Source organism: Oreochromis niloticus, linkage group LG18 (genome assembly GCF_001858045.2).
Source record: "Oreochromis niloticus isolate F11D_XX linkage group LG18, O_niloticus_UMD_NMBU, whole genome shotgun sequence".
Classification (NCBI taxonomy): Eukaryota; Metazoa; Chordata; class Actinopteri; order Cichliformes; family Cichlidae; genus Oreochromis; species Oreochromis niloticus.
Window position 1 is genome coordinate 32,438,989 of NC_031982.2, and position 24,033 is coordinate 32,463,021.

General features: G+C 40.0%; 1 protein-coding gene across 1 annotated transcript in view; it reads right to left on the reverse strand.

Annotated features, from left to right (window-relative positions):
* The window catches only part of myo10 (myosin X), a 127,242-nt gene that overhangs the window by 57,529 nt on the left and 45,680 nt on the right, over window positions 1-24,033 (reverse strand). The window contains exons 3-4 of the mRNA XM_019353980.2: window positions 19,346-19,504; window positions 1,698-1,885 (exon numbers count right to left, since the gene is read on the reverse strand). Of these exons, the coding sequence (XP_019209525.1) occupies window positions 1,698-1,885; window positions 19,346-19,504 (347 nt within the window). The remainder of the gene's footprint in view (window positions 1-1,697; window positions 1,886-19,345; window positions 19,505-24,033) is intronic.

Genomic DNA, 24,033 nt, shown 5'->3' on the forward strand with positions numbered 1-24,033 from the left:
ACTGAACCAGCTCTTCCTCCTCTTTTAAGAGCCAACCCACATTTTAAGAGATTCTTGTGTAGCATTACAAGCCAAATTTGGGGATGATTTTTATGGGAAGACATTGAGAGTGGACAGAATCTGTAGGCTGCATCTGCCAATTCTTCCATTTCTTGTGAGATCTCCTCCCAACACACCAACATTATAAGTTTGGGCCCAACAGTGGCAGCTTTTGGAAAAGAAAAAAGGCTGAGAAAATGAGTCATGGTGAAAATTTCCACTTGACATTTTGGTTGATAAATCATGTGAGTGATGTGGATGTCATAGTGTCATAGAGATGTTTTGTGTGGTAGATGGTCAGGCCCTCAATGGTGATGACTACAGAGGTGCAACTTAAACCATCAGCAACACAGAGGCAATTAAACGTAATTGTTAATTAATGTTTCATTAATGTTTAATGCAAACAACAAAATCCCAGCTACTTAACTTTCTGCTTTCCCCACAAACTTAAACCAGTTCAAGTTTAAAGGAAACATGTGTGCCTCGTTATCCCCAACGCCAATTAAGCGAACCAAACAAGGCTGTAAACTAATGCCGGCTAATCCTAAGAAAACTGCAGCACTTTTGCCTGAAGCAGCAGACTGAGACTCTCCAAACGCGACACCTCTCCAGCACCATGTTTATTTTTTTCTGCTTCAGATACTAGCTCTAAACAGTCTTCAGTAATACGGGGATTTTAGTTTCCAAACTCTCAACACATTTTAATATGCTGTGTCTTGTAGATGAAAACGACACACATTTCATAATGGAAGAAACAGAAATGTGAAGCTAGAATTTTAAGCTCTCAACTCTTGACTACGGCAGCTATTGAGCAAACTGTCACAGGAAAAGCTGATGGAGCCATTCTGGCTCAATAATCTCATATCAAATAACCACATGTGTCTAACACACAGTGTACCACCCTTTTTGTGCTCTTAATTTATTTGCTCGTCTTTACAACTACTTTGCTGCCAACAACACAATGTTGCTACAGGAAGGTGAATGCCCACGTATTCAGGATACCTTGATGACCACTAACAACAATTCCCACGCACTCAAACTCAGACACAACTCCTGTATCCGTCCTTCACTAAATTAGCAGCCAAATATTATCATATCTGAGATACAAAAATAGCTCCTTGTTAACTTAGTAGGAAGAAAACGTCTGTGTGTGTCCGATAAAACAATGGAGCCACAGTCGACGTGAAAGTTGTCCAACTGAAATCAAAGAGGAAGGATGTTGGGACGGAAAGGAGCAGAGAGAGGATGGCGATAGAAAGAGAGTGTGTGTGTGTGTGTGTGTGTGTGTGTGTGTGTGTGTGTGTGTGTGTGTGAGAGAGAGAGAGAGAGAGATCCTCAGAGGTGCAGCCAAAGCACTGAGGAGACTTGAAACCAGATGAAGGAGTTGGGTACACTGAGGGGGGCTATTCAAAGGACCAATAGGGATGCTTGATAAAAACCTCAGGCAAAAAATGGTGCCGATTTTATTCTAAATGTGAACCATCAGGTCTGCAAAACAATAACGAAATATTTAAAATATTCCAACTTTTCGCGCCACACTCTGCCCTCTAGACTTTACATGAGTTTGTTTCAACTCCTTGCTTTGTCTTTATAAATCCATTAAAACTTCTGGAGATTCAAAAACAATCAAAATACATTCACAAAAATAGATCACACACCTGATCAGGACACACTGGTTCTGCAGCCTCTTCCACAGCGAGCGGTAGCACTCATTGGCGATGGCAAAGATGTGCGGAGAGATTTCACCGAGGTGGCGCTGACTGTACATCTCCACAGCGGGTCGGTCATACAGGCCAGGGAGCGGCTGGTAAGGGTTGACTGCTGCCAGGATGGAACCGATGTACGTCTGTGGATCAAAGAGGACAAGTTAAATTATGAATAATTACGCAGACAGAAAGCAAACAAATCAAATTTCACCTGAATGTTTTAAGTAGAGGTGAGAACAAAAGAGAAACATGAAACAATACTAGCATGATGCATTACACGATAACAAGATTCAATGATTCTTCGATACTTCATACACCGATGAAAATATACTTATTAAAATACAGACATTTTTAATGCGTCAGTTCAATTAATAAGCCCATATTGACCTTCTCTTCACTGTTCCCCAACTGTTTCATCTTCTCTGTTGCTAATTAGCCAAGTTCTGTTCATTTTATCTTCATTTGACTAACAAGCGCCACCATGAGGAGCCATGAAGTAGTGAATCTGAGTAATTATATTCGATACCAGCTGTTGGTGCCATAGAGGAAGCTTTTTCCCCCCTCACTGCCATTTCAAAGTATGAACATTTGCACAGCATCCATTCTTCTCTAATGATAATTCTCTTGACCTGCGTGTGGTTACTCGCCATCTATTGAACAAAGATCGGAGCAAATCATCTCTGCTGCCCGTCACTGCTCAGGTGGAAGCACGGAGAGGCCAAAGGCTGCACTTTAATCCAATTTCTCAGACAGAAACACAGAGTCGTAAAACCCTTATTAAGTTCCCAAGAAGGTGGACAGCAGTAAACATCAAGCAGCCAAACATGTGACCTTAGTGATGATCACAGGCTCTTTTACAGCTTCCACTCAGGCTGTCAAAAAGCCCAGCAGCACAGCATTCAGCACATTTGACCTTTTGCTTTTATTTTCACTGCTGACAACCAGACTCAAGATTTTCCAAATTAGTTTCAGATTTCAAAGTTCAAAGCAAAACAAACTAAGCTGCTGAAATAGAAGCTCGTGAAGCCAGAAGAAATCTTGGCTGAAGCTTCAGTGCTGTGGTGGTGACTGATGGATAACTAGGCAGGCTTTGGAAGAAAAAAAAGGCAGCACATCAGCGTGCATCTGTGAGAAAACATCTGGATATTCCTACTGCTGGCCTCGGTTTGAAAAGTTGCAACAGTTACAGCAGAATTAACCGGATTCTCACAGTTACTCGGACTGGGCAGGAAAAAAAGGTAATGCTGTCAGAAACGCTCATCGTCAACCGTGAAGGTCTGAGCATTTGCAAAGGTTAGAGAGGCATTAAGCCGATTTTTCACATCCACTTCAGCATAAAAATAGTAACACTGTCAAAACCTGTAAATTCTAAAAGGTCTAGTAAACACAGAAAGAAGCTTTCCATCCCTCAGACAAGAAAACTAAATCCTTAATTGGTCTTTTCACTAAAACAAAAATACTGGAACAGTAAAGGCCATTCACTTTGGAAATGTTACCATTGTTGGTTTACCCCAAACAAGCTTCTTTTGTGAGAAAACCCCTAAGAAACATGTGCAAATACTTTTAAAATGCCTAAATTTACAAGGCAAGTACACACGTTTCCAGCCTGGTACTACTTGTAGTCACTTTGACTGAGAGGTGCTAACTGTGGGTGCTAGTTGCTACACCTCAGCTAATAAGAGTCACTGAACTGGACTGCTTGATCTTGTCTGTGGTGTTGATGTTTTAATGGAATTACCTGACAAGTAATCTAGCCTGTGGCTTGTAACCGAGCACTCCACACTAACTCAGATATGACTGCTCCAGTATCAAAACTCAGTGTATGACCCTGGCACATGTCAACTCATCAGGACATGTCACTGTACAATTTCAGCAGCAGTCAAACCAACAGCAACCAACAGTTAAAATATTGGTTTCACAATCAGTCAGCGATCATCAATCAGTACATCCTGGCATTCTGATGCAAAATGTGTTTTTTAAACCAGGAAGAAAAACAATCCACACAATTTATGGCTACATAAATATTGAGCTAAACACAATCGCCACGTGTAATGTGGCGATCTTTTAAACCTCACCTTTCTTTATTTATTTCATTTTTATGTCTCTGAATTCCTGAAGGAAATTCCTCAAGTTAAGTTTGCTATATGCTCTATGAAATATACCAGCTTTACCCTCACTGTCTCTGCTGCTCGATGCTGCGAGGTTGTGCAAACCAAAAGGAATTTCTAGAGAATTTTTTTAAATTCAAGACTTCTCAAATATGGCTTTAAACATCTGTTAACAATAGTGAAGCTGATGCTTAACACCAGGTTTATCTGTGAATTACCTTTTAAATGAACTGACTGCTTATCTGGCCTACAAATGTGTGACTAGTCTGACTTACCATGAACATTCATTCAAATAACAGAATCGGCTCATCTGAGAAAGCAATAACACATTTTCTAACAGGCACAAGAGTTGCAGGTAAATTACCTGCTGTGACTCAACAACCACTTTTGCCGAGAAAAGAGCACAGAAACAACCACACAGACAATCTGCAGTGAGGTGAAAGCAGTAGTTAGCAGCTCCCTCGCTGCTCATATTTCTTGTGGCAAGTTTCACAGGGGAAATCCCCACTCATTTTCTACTTAAAAGGTACAGTAATAATAAACCTCACACCTCTAATCTCTGTAAATACGGACAAAGATAACATTTTTGATCACACAATCAAAATTAACGACAACATTTCTGCCGGCGCAGCTTGGACGGAAAGTGAAAATCTCATTACAGCAGTGCACAGTGTTCCCATAACACACACATTAGCTTCTGAGAGTCTGTTGCCTGGAGGAGGAAAAGAAATGCATTTAGGAGAAAGAGAGTGGGACATTTTGATCCACAGAGCATCTATGTCCTCTGCAGTTACACGGCTCGACTGTCTTCTATCCTGTTAATCTCGCCTGGTTCCCACTGACAGACAACGGCATGTGAAAACAAACAGGACCGTCGGTTTTCTGTCAGTCACGGTCTTCATACCAGTCTGACATTTGCTCTGTTCCTTCAGCTTGATTTATTAAAGCCTGTTTTCTTGCTGTATTTTTTTTTTTTTTTTTATTTCTTTTAATACAGTTAGTCAAACTGTTTATCAGATTAGAGAAGAGCACCAAGAGGACATAGAAGCACATACAAATTAAAAACAGAAGGCCCTTTTTCCTCAATAAAGGGGTCGATCAGGAAAAAAAAAAGCCTCAAAACACTATTGGACAAGCAGAAAAAAATGTCCATTTATAACCAGCCTGAGGTGAAACCGTGCTCAGAGCTCAGAAGTAGAGAGGAACTCAAATTACAACCATAATAGCCATAATTAGGTTAATAGGCATACCGATGTATAAAGCGTGGAAAGAATACCAACAATAACATCACACTGGAAATGCAAAGTTTCTGATGAGCAGTCTGTTGCAGTCGGACACTAAACACTCTGAGCATCAAAGCTGAAAGGAAATATTTAAGGAGGTTTTCTCAGGAATGAAGAAAACAACTTCTCTCTTCCAGTTTTTTTATTTTCCAAAGACCAAGTCATGACCAACCTCAACCAACAGTTAATAACACAAATACGAGAAAACACCAAACCCTTGGTTAGAGCAAAAAGATGTAGTTCAGTCATTAAGTGTTTTAAAAAGCATCAGCTAACATGCTTCTACCACAGTAAGTGAGCTGATGGTTGCAGGAGCAGTGCTGTAGATACAGTGGCATTAGGTTACGATCATACTGACTTCAGGAGTGTGTGAAACTCTTCAGCTTTTTCATTCATTTGAATGGGATCACCACTCCCAACAGATCTGAGAGAAGAGTTAGACCTGTGGGAGTGTCTTCTGGCACCAGGTTAGACAACCATGTATCAATAGTTTTTTTTTTTTAAAAATCTGTAAAAATCTGTTAAAATTATGTGTTTGGTGTCTGGTAAAGCTCTTATGTGAAGCTTTACAGGTATCTGAAAGAACACCTGCAGGGCCAACAGCAGAATTAGCAGCTGTATTTTAAACAGTATTTTGTATTCGATAGTGTGTTTAAATCCATCCATCCACCAGCTCATTCATCCACTTTTAACCACCCACCTCAACTCTGTGTCATGTTTATACATGTAGCATTTGACATGTATAAACACGACCAATCGAAGGGAATTTTTATATTCATGTCTCCTAAACAGATCAGATTGGTACTGCTTGAAAAAACACGTCAACTGAAATTAATACCGAACACTCCCTGAAGCTCTTCTAACTGTTCTAGACATTGCCACGCTGATGTGTATGTGAGAAAGACCATTTGATCTCTAATTCTACTTCATACAAAGCCCCTGTAATGTCTGATTACACCCATGCAACACAAGCAAAGGCAATGGGCTTGTCGATTTACAGCAAGAAATTAAGCTGACCATGTGGGAAAAAAGTACAAATATGATTCTGCCAGAAGTTCCTTCCTGTTAACAGGGAGTTTTTCCTTCCTACTGTTTGTTGGGGGTCTCTTTCAAACACTATCGGCTTTTTTCCTTACAGTACAAATTACCTTAAAAGAACTTTTGTTGTGATTTGATGCTACATGAATAACCTTGAACTAAAAAAAAAAAAAAAAACTTTCAAACTATCAAAACCATAAACCAATCTTTTTTTACTTTTGGACCTATCACTCCTTCCTGGCTAGACATAAGATGTAACCCAAACAACAGAGGCGAGATGTTCTTAAACACTGCTTCACAGTAACTGTACAAGGTAAGTCTGCACTCACTGTACTCCTCCTCTTCCTACACAAACCTCTTTATCACCTGCACTGCTCACTAAGCTCCTCCTGTTAATCTTTGTATTCAGAGATCCTACTGACTCACTGACCTACATTTGGCCCAGATGCAAAAACATTTGAATGGCCGTTGAGATGACATTTACAAGACAAATGCCGGTTCTGGGCTATCCTGCCTGTGCAAATCAGCACAGTACAGGGATGGTATGTCATAATAATATAGAGTGGATCATAAAGGTCTGTGTTATTACAACGTGGCAGCGCTCTGCTCAGGTGAAGGAATCCGTTCCTACACATAAAAGCAGAGAAGTCTGTCTTCCGCCGGCAGTGTAAACAGTTTACAGTTAAGCTAATCTCTGCCTCTGAGGCTCACATGCATCGATCAGACCGTCCTGTAAACCTCTTTCCAGATGCTTATGTAGTGTCATGTATTGTTTGGGATTTTTATGTTCACAGTATGTGGAGAAAGTAGACGGAGAAACACTCTGTGATTCGAACTTTTGCACCTTCTGACAGCTGGAACAGTCCAACACATCGTAAGTCTCACTTGTATACAATACGCTTTACAGTACAGTGAACACGGGACCAGCTACAATGAGCTCAATATTTCCATGTATCTTTTGTCAGTTTTGCCCTGCTGTCCACTCTGACACGGTTTAAAGGTGCACAGGGAAAATATTTTTTATATTTGTCAGCAGTTTTTATGATGGTCTTAGTGTCTGTATTTGCCCCAGAAAGGAAAATCAATAATCCTCTTACCTGCCCCATAACCTCTGTCGATAATATGTATCAATATTTACACAGCTTCATAGGAAATTGTCATGTTTTTAGAGAATTTATTAAGATCTTTTGATCCTAAGAAAGACATCCAGTTACCTTCAAGTCAGATAACATGTTACAAAAAATATCATTTGTGCCAAACTTAAGAAAAAACTCAAGGACGCGCTTTAAACTTGCATCCTTTCTAAGCTTCTCGCAACTTACAGGAGTCACGAGGAGTGATTCTTATAAGTGCAAATAGCAGCAGAAAGCAGGGAGCAGAGATGCAGTAACAGTCCAGCAAACATTCGCCTGAACACTTTCACCTCTCAGTCTCTTGTTACAAGTCCTATTAAGCACAGCCTGATTTTTTTCCAAATTATGGTCCCCATTTAGGGCAATAGAGCACCGTATACCTCAGGGTAGCTGTCTTGTGATGCACATGGTGTGACCTTTAGCATATATGGCTACAGGTTGCTACCTTCTCAGTAAGATCTGCCCCTCACTTGTGGTGTTTAGTGTCTAAAAGCCATGATAATAAAACGCCCAGGCTTTAAAAACATGACTTTTCAAACTAAAACTTTATGATGGCCTTTTTTGCATTTCTGTTTGGTTCAGAAACCTTAATCTGTCGAGTGAAATGACATCTGATAGTCTGTAAGACTGACCAGTGACAAAAAAAACCCCTTTAACCCCTTTCTTTAAAAAAACAAACAAAAAAAATGACAAGGAAAGTAATATTTAAGCACGAGTCTAAAGGGCAAAGTTCACATAAAACAGTTAGTGCTGCTTCAAGTTAGAGAAAAAATAAATAATAAAACAGCCTTAGGGAAAATTTGTGCCTGTCCTTAACTCCATGAATTACAAACATTTGGACCCAATTACATCCCCCTGTTGGTCCGTCGTGGTAACAGTCTCCCTGGCAGCACCGCAGCTGTGACTCCCATCAGAAGCCCGCCCTGCTGGCTGATGTGATTAACTGCGGCCCCTCATCCTACATGTGTGGTGTCGAATACTTGCAGCCATTCCACTGAGGTGACCCGAGTAATGCGATAGCCACTTTTTACAGTGTTTGTTTGAAGTGCTTAACCTGTGGGACTCATAGCAGTGGAAGCAAAGTTTTTTAACACCGTGATGGCTGCCCCAAAAAGTTTTTTCTGTTCAGTCTGAAGAAGTCACCTGGATGAGAGATGAAACGTTTCTCCGACTGAAAACACGACGTCCAGATGAACACAATCAACTTTTTGGGATTTCCTTACCTGGATGGTTGAGCATGCATCAACACTATGATGGCTGGTTTGGAAACATTTGTATTTGGGCAGCACTCATTATTAAACCTCCAACAATCTATGTTTTATATTAATAGTGGGTAAAAAGAAAAGTATAATGTAGTATTTAAGCATGTTCTGGCTCGTTCTCTGGTCAGGTTCATTTTCATTTCTGTCATCAGCCTCATAGGGGCCGCAGGAAAAAGTTTCCAGATAAGCCTACAGTTCAAAATCTGCTCTGTACTCAACAACATGCAGTCAAAGTGAGACATTTTCAATAAAGAAAGCCGTTTTAATGAGTTGGCAGAGACCCAACAAAAGCTAAGAGCACAGTGAATACTGGAAACAAGATAAATGGCAATGTCATCTGCGTCTGCTTATTCCACTGCCCACACATGGCAGCAGAAATGAGCTTTAAAGTGACACCCAAGAAAAATAAGATGAAAGCTCCACAGGTGTATAAAGAAACAAGATCCAAGTTTGTAAAAACTGGGCTCTGTCCAGATATTCATACATTTATTGCATGTCAGGAATTCCTCTTCTGTTGCTCTTTTGGAGGTTTCTTCCCTTTCTTGTGTGTGTGTGTGTGTGTGTGTGTGTGTGTGTGTGTGTGTGTGTGTGTGTGTGTGTGTGTGTGTGTGTGTGTGTGTGTGTGTGTGTGTGTGTGTGCGCGCGTGCGTGAAAACCCAGGGGAAAATCGGCTATTTGGAATATTGGCCTATATAAATAAAACTGACTTGACTTCTCTCAAATGTATTGCATTACAGTGGATTCCAATGAAAAAAATTTCAGTTACACAAACAATAATATATCTTAATCTGCTCTTTATTCAGTGTGTTTCAGAGAAATAATGGCTTCTTTAAAAATATGATTAAATCAGCTGCTTCTGTTCTGAAACACTGCTTTCCCAAACTCCCATAGAAAGTAGCAGCAGCAGCCCCAGTATGAAAGTTTATAAGATTAACATTTTGTTTTCTCTACTCTTTTTGCAGACTCAGTGTAGAGATGATAAGCTAACACTAGCAAGCTACTGCTGCTAATCAGTGCCAATTAATGGATTAACGAAACACTCATTAAAACTAGAACATAGACTGCTTGGATGGGTTTTACCTCAAAGCAAGTGACATTAATTTGTCAGATAGTGTAATTAAAAAGGCTACAAAAGGCACAGACATGGTTGAGAGTCCAGTTCTATGACTAGCAGACAGTTCACAGCTATAGCTGCATAGGTCAGCAGCACTGCTCCTAATTTTTCTCCAAAAATCCAAAATTCTGATTTTAAAAAAGCATTACACAGACAATGTTCGGATGACTTTTATATAAACATTTTGCATATTGATCCCAATGTTGGCTGATTTTTTTTACCACGAATCTTCGTACATCATCCCGTTTGTATTTGAATTGTAGATGAACATATTGTTCTTTTTCAAAGAGTATAACAGTAAACATTCTACAACCAACAAATCTGTGCAGTCCCCGATAATCAAAATAGGATTACGGATAAAAGTATCACTTTACATTTTGTCATCGTGTTCCTTCTATTCAAGAACTAAAACCAGCTGACAAATGCAGATATCTTCTCAAACTGACCTCCGCTTAATCTTTTCCCCTCTGACAGATAGCAGTAATAGATGCTGGAGCGCCTTTATGTTTATAGAAAGGCGTCAGTGGCTGATGATGGTGTAACTGTAGAGCAGAGAAAGGCATGCAGGCCGTCAGAACCTTCCAAAAAAAAAAAAAAAAAGATCCCTCTGAGACAGAGCCAGATAAATTCACAGAGAAGGAAATGAAGTCCAGATGGGGGGAAAAAAACCCCCTGCAGGATCAGAAGAAAAAGCATCAGCAAACCTGCCTTACTGACGGCAGGAAATGTAGGAGAGAGGGGAGCGAGGAGGGAATATTCTGCAGAATTACTGTGTCACAAGACACAAATTCCTTTGCATTTGTTATACTTGGGATTTAAAGGCATCTTGATCCTCTGTTTAGGTTTAATGTTGCCGCTGATGGACATGCGTGAAAGAAAGGAGATGCCCATTTATTTTCGAAACGATGCGGTTTCTTCCGAGTTCCTGGGAACACAAAACTGTCAACACCTTGTGAAACGTGCAGGTTTTGCTTCAGCTGTAATGCTGAATAAAAAGTTTTCTTACAAATGAAAAAAAAAAATATCACTGTAGAAACGTGATATTATACATCACAGACTGTAGTGGTGTTTTGTGTTTAGTGCACTCAGAACCTTAACCTCACTTTAAGGAGCTTGCAGGTTCATAGCTGTGCTGACATGGATCTAATAAACCTGGGCAGGAAGTTGGATGCATGTCTGCTGTAAGATAACCTTTAAGATAACCTTTATTAGTCCCACACGTGGGAAATTTGTTAAATGTATAATGATAATCAGAGCCAACACGGCTGTCATTACTCCGTTATTTGTCTCCATGCTGCGTCCTCTTTGGCACGGTCATGGTAACAGCTGGAGGATACATCATAGAAAAAAAGCTTCTGCTACCACAACTCAACTGGATTTTGGAATCCCAAGCATTTTACTTCCATCTATACACTCTGAGTCTGTTTTGTCTTTATGTTAACCAGCACATCATTTCATGCTGCATTCCTATTTGAATAGCACGTCGCACTGCGAGACTCAGTTGCAGAGTTATTGCCTCTTCACATTCCCTCCTTCATGTTAGTCAACTTTTATGTGGCCTGCGTGACATTTTTGGAAGCAAAACAGTTTGAAATGTCAAGCATGCATTTTTTCATTTGTGGTTGGGTTTGTAGCTAATGAAACTGAACATGTGTATGATGGCAAAGAACAACTTCTGCATGTCTCTAAAGCACAAACGCCATTAGATGCATTGGCAAAAACAGTTGTTTTAATTTTCTAGTTGAAAAAATAAGAAACCTTAACTTTCCTCTTTTTTTGCCTTTTTACAGCTTTATTTGAAAGGGTTTGAAAGCTTAACCGGCGCTAGAAACCTTAACTTTCCACCAGTGAAAGTTACCTTATTGGTTTGCTTCTGAAACTGTGTGTTCAAAGTGTGATTTTGGTGTACAGTCCCCATTTAGCATCATCTTTGTATCTGCATGAATTATAAAAGATTTATTGTTACTAACAACAAGTTTCAAATGAGTTTCAGATAAGCTAAGCTAAATCTAGCCCACATTAACCGACATCTGCTGATTCAGCAGATTCTTCACATTCAATTAGCAAATATTATTTGAAGTTCACTCCTTAAGCTGCTTTAGTTTGCTGCACAGCTGCAAGCTGCTTTGCAGTCCACCTCCAGTCCAGCTTGTGGCCTGGTTGTTTCTGTACGGAGATCCTGTGATTGCTCAAAGACACAAAGTCACACCACCAAGTTCTAACTCGACATACAAGTTAATGTTCATGAATCAATCACGTCAGTGCACTGCTGATTAAACTTTCTAACTTGAAATTAAACACTTTACCTAATTTAGCATAAATGGGCTATGTAAGTTTAAATCACACCGCAGGAGTAGTGGTTAGACTCAAGACTGTTTGTCCAAAACCACATCTTAACGACAGCTAAAATGATAAGTCATAGATATAAGCTTGAAAGAAAGATCTAATCAACCAAGCCAGGAGTAATCTGTACACCAGATTCCAGACAAATCTGTTTCTCGCTCTTCAAGATAACTCAACAAATAACAGATGGGTGGATGAACTTTAGCCACAAAGTAACTAGCAAACCAGAAAAATGACAAAAATGGAGCAAAAAACCCACATTCACTAATGTTGTTGTCTTTGCTAACATTTAAAAAAATAATAAATAAACCAAATCAGGATTTACAGGGAGTGAGATCAGCACATGTTAGTCATAGACATGTATGCAAGTTTCCTCACATCTGACAGTAATCACAACTCTTCAGCTGAAATCTCTAAAAATGTAAAAAGGACTAAACTGGGTTTGTATTTCAGAGTCTCCGAAGGAATTTGTGTGTGTGGCTTAATCCCAAACCTACCAGGGAAAACGAGTGAAACATAATCCAACCCAGCTAAACTATTGATCTGAAAGTAAAATTCCACATAAACAGTCATTTTAGATTCCTCCCTTCTCTGAACTTGCATCATCTGGATTTTTTCAGATGTTAAGACATGACCCCAAAGCAGGATTTCAAAACACCAAACCGGCCTTTCTACTGCTATAAAGCCACATTCCACCCATAGCTTCTTTGTTTGTAAGTACTTCAGATAATCAAATGAGACTATTAGAAGTTGTCCTGTTCTAAGTTTGTCTATGCGTAATCTGGTTTTGAGCAGTCGATCTCATTGTCAGTACAGACTTTCCACACTTTCTGGGCCTCTTCTTCCCCCGTTTATCCTCACAGTTATGAGTCAAGAGCTTGTGAAAGCGGAGCAGCAGCTGCCTGTTGCAGTCTGTCAGCGGGCCGGCAGCAGATACGCAGACTTGTTAAAATAACCGGAGCGAGCGATGAGACGGATTTTGCTCTGTGCTGAATCTGCCCGAGCCGCCAGAGACTTTGATCAAACCTATTACGAGGAAGAAGAGTGATTTAGTAGCTGTTTCTCAGGTATCCTCTCTGAACTATGAAGAAGCATTTTTGTGCCGCTCTACCTGATAATCCATCTGCTGTCATCTCGATTCTGATTGATTACAAAGGCCATTTACTCCCACCCCTGTGGTTACAGTTAATTGTTCTGTAGGCGGGGTTGGGGTTACGGTTAGGGCAGAAAACACTGGTTCTATTATAACCCAAAATGTTAAAAACAAACATGCTGTAGCTTAGCCTCAGTGTCACCACTGAGACGTCTGAGCTGAATGTTGCTTGAAACTCAGTTGTCTCTTTTATTAGATCCGTTATATTTAGTTCTCTTAACTCTTCACATCCACTGCAAGGACTGTTTTTGTCTCCATGTCGAACTAAACTGTTTTTCAAAACCAAAAGAAGGGACTAACAGCCAAACATATTTTAGATTTCTCAGATTCTCATATGATCAAGGATTCCTCGGGTCTGCAGAACGTTCTTCACTGCCCTTTCTGCAGATCAGCCCCTCCAGAACAGACAGCGTCTCCAACCCTCTAACCAATTTTGGTAATGTGTGTATCTTACACTGAGCATCAGTGCAGACCCACAGTTCATCCACAGACTGAAATGAACCCTTTTAGCTCTTCTCCCTTTAAAGTCTCCGTCTTGTCAAGCTTTCTTCTGATTGGTTGCCCCTCACAAACTCAGGATTTTAAACACCAAGTGGATTGGTCTGATGTTATATAGCCCAACTTTGGGAAACCAGGATTTTAGAGCAGTCTGAAGTCTGAATTTTTGTACACACACTAAACCGATTATTTGAACTTTTGGCCCTGGATAAGCAACATAGTGTCCTTAAGATAAAAAATAAAGAAAAGCAGACTACAGCCACTTTAACTTTGGGCCGTTTGCTCAGGTTAAAGTGCTCTGACTCTTATTTAAAGAAGATTTCTGGGGCAGGATAGTCTCATCTCCTTATATCCATTTCTATCTTTGGGTTTTTTTAAAAAACATTTTGTTGTATAATTTAAAAAGTAGCTGCTGATCCAACGAGCCTTGGAGCCTGTGGCCGGAACGCCGCTCAGTAATCAGTCTTTGGATCCATGAAGAGTATGAAAGTATTATGTACGCTTTGATGTAAGAAGGTCCAAACTTTCTTTATGTCCATGTTCCCATGACCATGTGATCAGGCACTAAGAGCACTTAGACAGGCGACTGTTCAAATGCTTTCAGTACCTGATCTGTTATTTTCGGGAAAACTTCTCATTCCAATCAATCAACAATCAGAGTGCATGGGGATCTCCTGCCGTGTGTGTGTGTGTGTGTGTGTGTGTGTGTGTGTGTGTGTGTAGAGAGAGAAATGAGCGGGAGGTCACAGAAAATTATTGATGGGATGGAGGGACAGAGAAAAAAAGAACAGCGTGTGATAGAAAAATGAATGTCAGCGTGTTTGAAAGAAGGACCATGGGGTACAGACCGAGTCAGAGATTTTTGAGTGAAAGAATGTGTGTGTGTGTGTGTGTGTGTGTGTGTGTGTGTGTGTGTGTGTGTGTGTGTGTGTGTGTGTGTGTGTCTGCGTGCGCTTGCAGTGGAATCTGCAGAGGAGACAAGTGAGGCCACCAGTTGACAGCACAGCTGGTTACAATCACAGCAACTAAACACTGTACACACACACAGACACACACACACAGACACACACACACACACACACACACACACAGGTCTGGTAGCCTCTGGGACGAATTCCCTGTTAGACTATGTAATGGTGTTGCTAGCAGCTCTGATGCAGTTTAGCTGAAACAAAAATATTTTTCTGTCAAAGCAACCAGAAACAGTCCAAAATAATCACTTCTGGATTTTTACACCATCAAAATTCAGCATGTGGCCCCAAAAAGTATAAACTAGAATTGAGGTTTTGCTTGCTTTGTTCTGAGTGTGCACTTCTTAACAGGTAAATATAAAGAAACATATCGATAGATAGAAAAACCACCTCTACCCCATCATCATCATCATCACCATACAACTTTCTTTGAGGCCAGAGATTTATTCATTGTGGCCATTTAATTATGTGACTGCAGCAGGTTTGTACTCATGAAAAATCTACCACGAATTCCCCCGCTGTATTGTGTTCTCTCCATGTTCTGTGTCCACATCCAAGCTTGGCTTTTTAATGGATGTTTGACAAGGACTTGTGTGATTTGTCCAGCTGGAATGCTTTCAGATTTATTGTGCTGTTTGGATTAACAACAAAACAGAGTTTTGTAATGTTCTTAAAGCTTCAACACCAGAGTTTAAGTTTTATCCAAAGCCCTTTACAGCGAGTAGAACAAGCCTTGAAATCTGCTTCATTATCCTGTAAATGTAATTCAAAATATGGAGATAACTTAAAAAGATATTTTGGCTACAGGGCCTTTGAGAAAATCCACCAAGGCTTTTTATTCATATGCAGAATTTATGCATCACCTTGTCCTGTTCTTGTTTTTCACTGCATGTACTTTTCCTGGAATATAAACTCTACATATGGCTCTTTTGCAATGAATAAACTTTATTATAACAACTGTCCCTGAAGAAAAAAAGAGAGAGAAGACGAAGGCCGAGGAAAGCAAAGGAGAAGAGGATGAGTAGTGGTGGGAGTAACAGACCATCTAAATCACTCTGAACCCTTTAAACTGGGGTTTGACCAGTTTCATATTTGATCCTTGATGCAGCAGAAACTGTTGTTGGCTCTCTGACTTCAGTATTGTGTTTATAACTCTTCCCTTTGGTTAACCATGACCCTCTCCATTAAAACATTCCCTCTAATTTTCCCCTCTTTCCAGCTTCTGGCCCAAAGAAAAAAAATGTCAGGCCAGAGATTGGGTGGCTGTGATGAATTGATTGGATAATTTCGACCATACGGGAGCATTCAGATGTGATTAAAGTAACGAGATGGCATTTGTCAAAGGTTAGCGCGACTGCTGCGTACAGAGAGCACAATGCCGCCTTTGTTGACAGCTTGTTTCGCTGGAGAAAGTGCTGGCTCCGGTTTGTTCTTTAAACCATAAGCACAAAATGAGACAGTAATGGTTGAGAGCCATTTGTCCCACATATTCCTTTGTGTTTCACCAGAGTAGGAGGGTTTGAAAGGTTTCTTTACTTTAACTAGGATGGGCAGCAGCAGAGCTGCTTGTTTGCTAGCTCACTGTGCAATTCAGGACAATGCATACACCTAAAACGTTGTAAGGACAACAACACAATGCAGAGATCATGTGTTCAAGGTAACATCCTGTCATCAACACTCCTGGTTAAACAGTTACAGCTACTACTGTTCATACCAGCACTAACTAGCATGACGAGACTTATTCACTTGGATTAACCAAGGAAATCACCTTCTTTTGGTCCCTTTAGCATCTCAACTGTTCTTTCTCACAACTTGGGAGATTTAGCCAGCACCTGCAGGCTCATGCCAAACAGACTGAAACACCAGCCTCTAAAGCCCAAATAAACCGAACTCTAATTGTGTTCCCTCTCACTTGGCACTTTTCTGTTTTTGGCTGCCAAACAAGGACCACCATTACATGGCGTCCAGTTTCTAACAAACGTCTGATTTAAAGAGACTCAAAATCCTTCGGCCTGTTTGGTTTGGTCACCTGTGCTTTTCATCGCCTGGTCGACAGCGCAAACATGGAAACACCAGAAACAAGCTTTCCTCCAACAATACTTTAAACTCTCAAAAACAGAGTGGAACAGTAAAAGTTTATGCAAATAACCACACTAACCACTGGCCAAATAACAAGGCTAAATTCATCTGAAACTCTTTGGTCACAGTGCAGTAATGTTTAAGAATTCAACCACCTGCATAAATACTCTGCAAAGGACTCACAAGGCCGCCATTTCTGAGAGAATAAAACGATCCAAGCAAAACAGTTAACTTAGTGTTTGGACTGTTTAACAGGGTTAAAACTGTCCAACTGTGTAACCCCAGCCCTGCATTTTAAAATGAACTCCCTTACACTGAATGCAACAAAAACAGCAGGCAGCAACTTTTGAGGTAAAGGTTCAGATTAAAAATGTTAAGGCTGATGTGATACACTATGTTATATAGAAAGAGACACACATTCTTTCCTAAGGGAAAAAATACAACTTGAAGCTGTGAAAAACCATTTCGAAGTGCCAAAGACCTTAGCCAGGTCTGAAGACTTATCTGACAAGATAGTAACTCACAGTGTAAATCTTTAAAGGACAAAAAGCAGCGATTTCTTGTACAAACCAAAAAAACAAACAAAAAAAACCCCTCCCCTAAGCTTGCGCTGCATTTGAGCAGCGGTTAGGGTGCAGCTTAGGTGCCAGCACGGATGAGCCAATGTCTGAGGGAATGTGAGACAATGTCAGCTTTTTTTAGGGCACTGGTGCGTGTCTATGCTGGGAAATGGGACGTGTGTGCTCTTACACAGAGAACAATGGCAGGTGTTCATATGGTTTTACAAAGCAGTTTAAAAAGTAAAAACAGACCCTTTTAAGTAGGTAACAGCAATTTGTTTATGGTTATAATTATGGAGCTATTCTAAATTCTAATTTTTAACATTTTATAATTAAGCCATTCTTTAACCTGTCATGCATGAATTATGACAACCTCAATCAGGATTTTTGTCTTAAGTATTTTTATTCATCTTTAGGCATGAAAAGGTGAATAAAAATACTAAAAATGCTGATTGAGGTTGTCATAATTCATGCATGAAAGGGTTAAATAACAATAATTACAATGACACAAACATACACCTATAGCAACATTAAATAGCCAGTGGGTGGCAGGGTATGGAGTGACACATCAGTGTCCAATGTGGTGGTTTATGTGCAAGTATGCCATCAACACTGACACAAATACAAGAAAACAGCCTTTGAATATTTGTCCACTGTGGTGACCACTATGTGTGAAAGGGTTAAAATAATGAGCACTGCCACTACTATGATTTATTATTCTTGAAATGCTTTTTTCTTAATATGTTTTAAGGAACTGACTAACACCAGAAGCTGATTTTAGTGAATTTTAGCAAATCCACCAACTGCTACAGCTGACACAGAAGGAAGAAAATCAGAATCAACCCCAAAACTCTGACTGAAAAGAACTGAAATCTATATATTAGGTTTTTAAGGAATAAAAGTGTTTGCAAAAAGGCTACGTATAATCCTCCAAAAATATCTGTTTAATCTATGTTGTATTTACAGTGAACATTATGAACTAAATCAAGAAGCTGTCCTGCAGGTTTGTGGTTTGGGAAACCCCTCATCGATACCCAGCTAGGTCTCTACATGTGTTTCTTGGAAGTTAAATAACCAAACCTTTGAATCAGCTTCACACTGTGTAAACCTGAAAAACTGAGTCACTGAGTCCCGTTTGTAATAAATCTGAGCCGGAAAGCCAAACTTCTTCTGACAGGATATCCCAGAGGAGCCAAAGATCCATGTAGGGATATGCTTTGATTGCACTGTCAATTAATCCTACAGTCATGTACAGACCAGTAAGAAGCTCCAGAAAGACACAGTACCTCTCTCACGTCCCCATTTCCTGGCACTGATTTAAAGCAGAGGAAAGCTCTCTGACCCAAGCACCTCTTTCACCTGCCTGTTTCTAGATGGTTATCCCTGCTGTTGTGCAATGTTTGAGCAGCTCAAGATATTCATGGGAGAATGCTGCAGAGCTGACGAATGAAGGTAATGTACCTTGACAAACCAAGCTGTCAATGCAAGCACTGATAGCGCAGATAGACTTGAGATCGGTTCGGGTTTTTGATGCTAGTGGTTCAGATTTTGTTTTTTTTGTAACCTGCCTCATATTACTTCTGCCGAGTTATCCCGGGGATTTAAACTGCAAATTCAGCAATATTTAGCAAGTAAACCACATGTTGATGAACTGTTGAAGTTCAGTCAGGACCACCATACTCAAAAGAAGATTATTATTTCCATCTGTGGCGATTTTTATTTGATGAAATAGCTGTGTGCTTGAAACCTCCCTGCCCTTTAGCATGTTGGTGTGGATGTGGAGAGAACTCCATCCTACTCTTCCATTTTGAATTCTTGGAATCCCAGAAGGGTCTAGAGAAGCAGCCAGACCCCCTGCACAGATGCTAGGTGAGACTAATTAAGTCAGACATGTATTGAAGGGCATCAGTGGAACCATCAGCTGTTGTGCAGATCAGCTGAGTTTCAATTCATGGTCAGTCTTAATATTAATATGTAGAATTTTTACCAGGGACAAAAAAAAAAGATGCTTTCAATCACTGTGTTGTTATCATCAAGTGTTGCTTGTAGGAAACTTACGTAGATGTGCTTCTGTTTGTAGCGCAGGGAGAGGTTGTGCATGATGGCGCCATCGTGAAGGTCCTCGAGGCTCGCCATGTCCTCCACCCCTTTGATGCTGCTACGGTGCATGGGTTGCACTTTCTGCCTGGTGAGCGTATTCTGCTTGTAGGTGTACACCTGGGTCAGAAAATGGAAAAAGTCCATATGTAAACTACGTAAATGGCAATTACATGAATGCGCATTGACATTCTAAAAGCAGAGGATCAAAGAACTACTGTAGGAAATCTTTGAAGTAGAATAAATAAAATCAACCCTCATCTTACTCAGACTTTATTTCCCCAACTTTAGGGGCAATATATCCCCTAAGAGGCAATCATGTTAAAAATCACAGGAACTCATTTATCCCTACAGCAGAGCAGTTTCCTGAGATGCTGTTTTACAGCAGAATTGGTCCATGTCAACTTCCTCTTAAAGTCTGATCTGGTCACAGGTCATTTCTTCACTGGTTTAAGGCCAGATGTGGACATCAGGCTGCCAGTTTTCTACCACAAGTTTTACAAGTGTATTTTTAGATTTGAATTTCACTCGGTTTGGCTCGTTTATGACAGAATGAGCCAGACAAGAACAGATAAAGGCAAGAGCACCAGACCACAGCAGCTTCTGAGAAATGTTAAAAAGCTCAGACTTCTGAAAACCCAGATGTATCGAACAAAGTCGATGGCATTTCCCCCTTTTTTCCTTGAATCTCAACATAATTAAAGTTCTAGAATTAAATTGCATTCACGTGCAGTCATCAGGGATAAACTAGAATGAGAGAAAACATGAAATTCCAAGAACACATAGCAAACATTGTTGTGGTTCATAGTTTCACGTCACAGTCATGATGAAGCGTAACAGACAACAGCTGAGAAAAATGACTGAACCATGACAGGAAATATCGATGTATCCAGCTTAACACAACTTTTTTCTACAAATTGCAGACATTTTGGATGTCAAACGTAAACCATAATAACTGTACGCTTTACAATGAATAATATTCTGTCTGACAGCTTTTATCTTGTGTTACTGAAAGGATGGAATGCAAAGTTTGGTGGTTACAGACAGACAGAATATATTTGATGTAGAATTTCCACATGTTAAAGGTTAAAGGTGTCAAAAACCCACTGATTATGAATTCTACTGAAGGCAGGACACAACGCATGCAAGATACAGCTTTGGAAAGTGGTAAAAAAGTAGGAATACCAGAGGCACAGATTATGAGAGAGACCCAGCACACTGAAAATCTATGAGTGAATTCCACAAGAGCTAAGATGATGGTAGAAATCTACCTCCCAGGGGGAAAAGCAGTTTACATTTTATTTAGTGACAAAGCTGCAAGCCATTTATCAGAACTGACTGCTGATTAAGTGCATGCAGTCTCTATGCTCCATTGAAAAGTCAATTCAGATAATGTTCCAAAATACCTCCTTTAAAAAAATGTTTTTTAAATGCCTTGAGGCATTTTGAGATGGCTGTCGAGGCGAGAAGGGTTTAAGAAATGTTGCAGTGATATATCCTTTTCTTTTGAAAACAGGTGCTTTTATTTTGAATAAAGAGAAAGTGCACAAGAATATTGAACAAGATGGATCTTTAGTTTTTTTGTGAATCAAAAGGAAAACTACAAAGAAACAAATGAAAACTTATATTTGTTTTAGACCTCCAGCTGAAAATACACTGAAAATACTAAACTGCTATTATTTGGCAGGTGGCAGCATTTAACTGGAAGGTTTGGTGTAAAAGTATTGTAATTCCTCACAGCTTATAATTCAAGGCTTGTTGTGATAAACCTGACCATGAGCCTGTAGACTACATGAAATCTGGAGCTGGACAAGGGCAGCCATCAGTAGATGTCTTCTTATCATGTGTGTCTGAGGACAAGGCCGAACAGCTTCTCGAGACTAAACTCTCATCCTGCAACGTCACGTCAACTCTAGTGATAGCTGTTAAATACCCCACTGCATTTTCAAGCCATTATAAATCTCAGTCTGTCATTTAATTTCCAAAGTTTTCTAAACTTCTATTACTTCCACCTTGTGTTCAGTCTTCTGTGTGTGTTTCATAAAACTATTACTGAGATCAAGCCAACTTTCTATCTTGCTTGTGATTCAGTTTGGAGGGCAAATTAATTTCACTCTTTGCATAAATGTATAAATTGTTGGTTTCCATCATCAGACAGCCTGAAAAGCCTGATCAAGCACTACATTTAATTCTGAAGAACTCAAACTAATCAAATCCTTAAAGGACTGGTGCACAAATCAATCCACCATCCATCCATTTCATTATGGGTTTTTTTAAAATTATTATTTGGTTGAACTAACTGTCCAAAATCCAAACAATTTGCTGAGATCTGATACATGTTTACACTGTAGTTAAGGACATCAGGCCTCAACCACCACAAAGGCTTCTCATAGAGATTTGTTGTTCAGAATTTGAATTTATGCATGCAAATAAGCCGGAGACACGCCTGTCTATTATAGCGAAGAGAGACGAAGATTAAGCGGACATTTGAGCGCTGAAACATGTAACGTGTAACATCATGACTTCTGCTTGTTGGAAAGCCACAATTTCTCATCCGTGTTCTTTGGTAAAGTATCTTTCCTTAAAATTGATTTGGCCTTCATGGTTAGACCACAAACTTGTGTGTGAACATCATGCAGAAGTCACAACTTTGATATCAGTATCACAAAGAAAGGACATTTCATCCAATCTATCTGCTCCAAAGCGCTCCGTGTCTGTAGGACTAACCCATTAAAAGGTTCTCCTAATAACCATATTCTATTTTTGACCATTTCTGTATTCAAATATTATATTTATTAACTTTTTTCACCTCCAAATTAGTCTTCTGGAATTGTTTGTAATAAAAATGAAATCCAAATAGAAAAGTAAAAGCAGAAGGAACAAATCTAGAGTCTCAGCCATGCAGCAGCACAGGCTCAGGCCATTCTTCAAAGCAGCTTTCTACAGTCGGTCAGTACTGCCAACTGTTTAAGGCCACACGATGGTCCAGTTGTGAAAAGCAAGAGACAGAGAGGTTAATTTAGGGCAGACCTCCAATTATCACTGCTCTGCAGGGAGTTGCAGCCTGCAGATCACCAAGGGAGATGTGCTCAAAATAATGATCCATCACTGCAGGGAGGTCTGGACAGACGAATCTTTCAGAAGACAAATATCAGATTCTGAAGGAATGTTACCGCCTGAAGCGATGCTGAAGTAGAAAACTGTCCTCACTGTTGGACTCTGTTGGTAATGGCTTTTATTTAACTGCTCTAAATTCGTCAGTGAGGTATTACTCCATCTGACTTTAAGTCTAGTTGGCTTTGGGATTGAAAACGCAGAGCAGCCAAACCCTCTGCTGTCTCAGCCTTTTCTCCAAACAACCAAACCACAAAGTATTTTCAGCAACACACACAAACGGGGCATTTCCAAGATATTTCAGTAACTTTTAGCAATGACACATGAGGTGAAATAATGCAGTATTTCAGTTATTGCAGAACTTCGGAATACAAAGCGTTACAGCACATTTTATCATGCTCTCATCCAACAACAGACGGCCTCCACTGGAGACAAGCTGGTGAAGATAATGAGACATTTAGCAGTAAAAGCTCAAGATATTGCCGACCAATATACGAGCTAAAAAGAAAGAGTGAATACTGGACTTCAACACATTTCACACAAGAACTATGGAAGCCGGCACGTTAAAGACCAGCTAATGTAAAAATGTTTCCATTCTCACATGTAGTTCTGCTGGTTAATCAACAAGAATTTTAAGGCTACAACAAAACTTGCAGTACAAAGAACAACTTTTATTTCACAAGCTCAAAAATGTTGGTCAAGCATTAAAACTGTTCTTTACACTACAGGTGTTGCGGGTGCTTTAACTGCTTCAGACCTTATCATCTTCACCGTGCACTTTGGAATTACATAAAGCCTAAAAATCCTAAAATCCTTCAGAGAGTGCCGAGTTCATGTGAAAACAGCTTTAGAGACAAGCTAGAGTTTGCATGTTGCATATTCACCACATTAAAACAAACACTACTCCAAAAGGTCTTTCTGGGAAATGGTAAAGCCGTAGCTTATAGGATGCAAAAGAGGAAAAAGTTGGCTTGTGGTTTCAATAGGCTGGAAAAAATATAAATAATGAAGCGAATATTCCATCATTTTAAAATTTGAAAAATAACATAACAGAAAAATAACGTAACAGAAAGAGGTTACAAAGATGCCGTGTATTTTTAATTCTTTCTTTTGTCCACATAAACTATTGTTACCAAGAATAAAAATGAGACCCTTACGAACCAGCCATCTCAGTGTATTCACACACACAAACTCAAACACACAGCAGAGGGGCCCTGAAGCCATTCGGTGACCCGCTGAGGCCAAGGGACTCTTCCAGAAGAAAACAAGTCTGTGTCTGAGGAGTCGATCACATCTGACCCCACACCCCCACGCACACATTAACACCAAAACTGCCCTTCAGCATCCTGCCAGGCTTCATTTCTCACATTCCTCTCTCTGTGACGCTTCAGGGGATTCAGTTCATCTCTCAAATGTGTTTTTCCTTTAGATGGATGAAACGTGATCGAGTCCAAGAGGCGTTCACAACCTGCCGGCATGTTCAGACGGGTTCATTACTCCAGGTCAGAACACCACATAAGTCGAAATACTTTGAC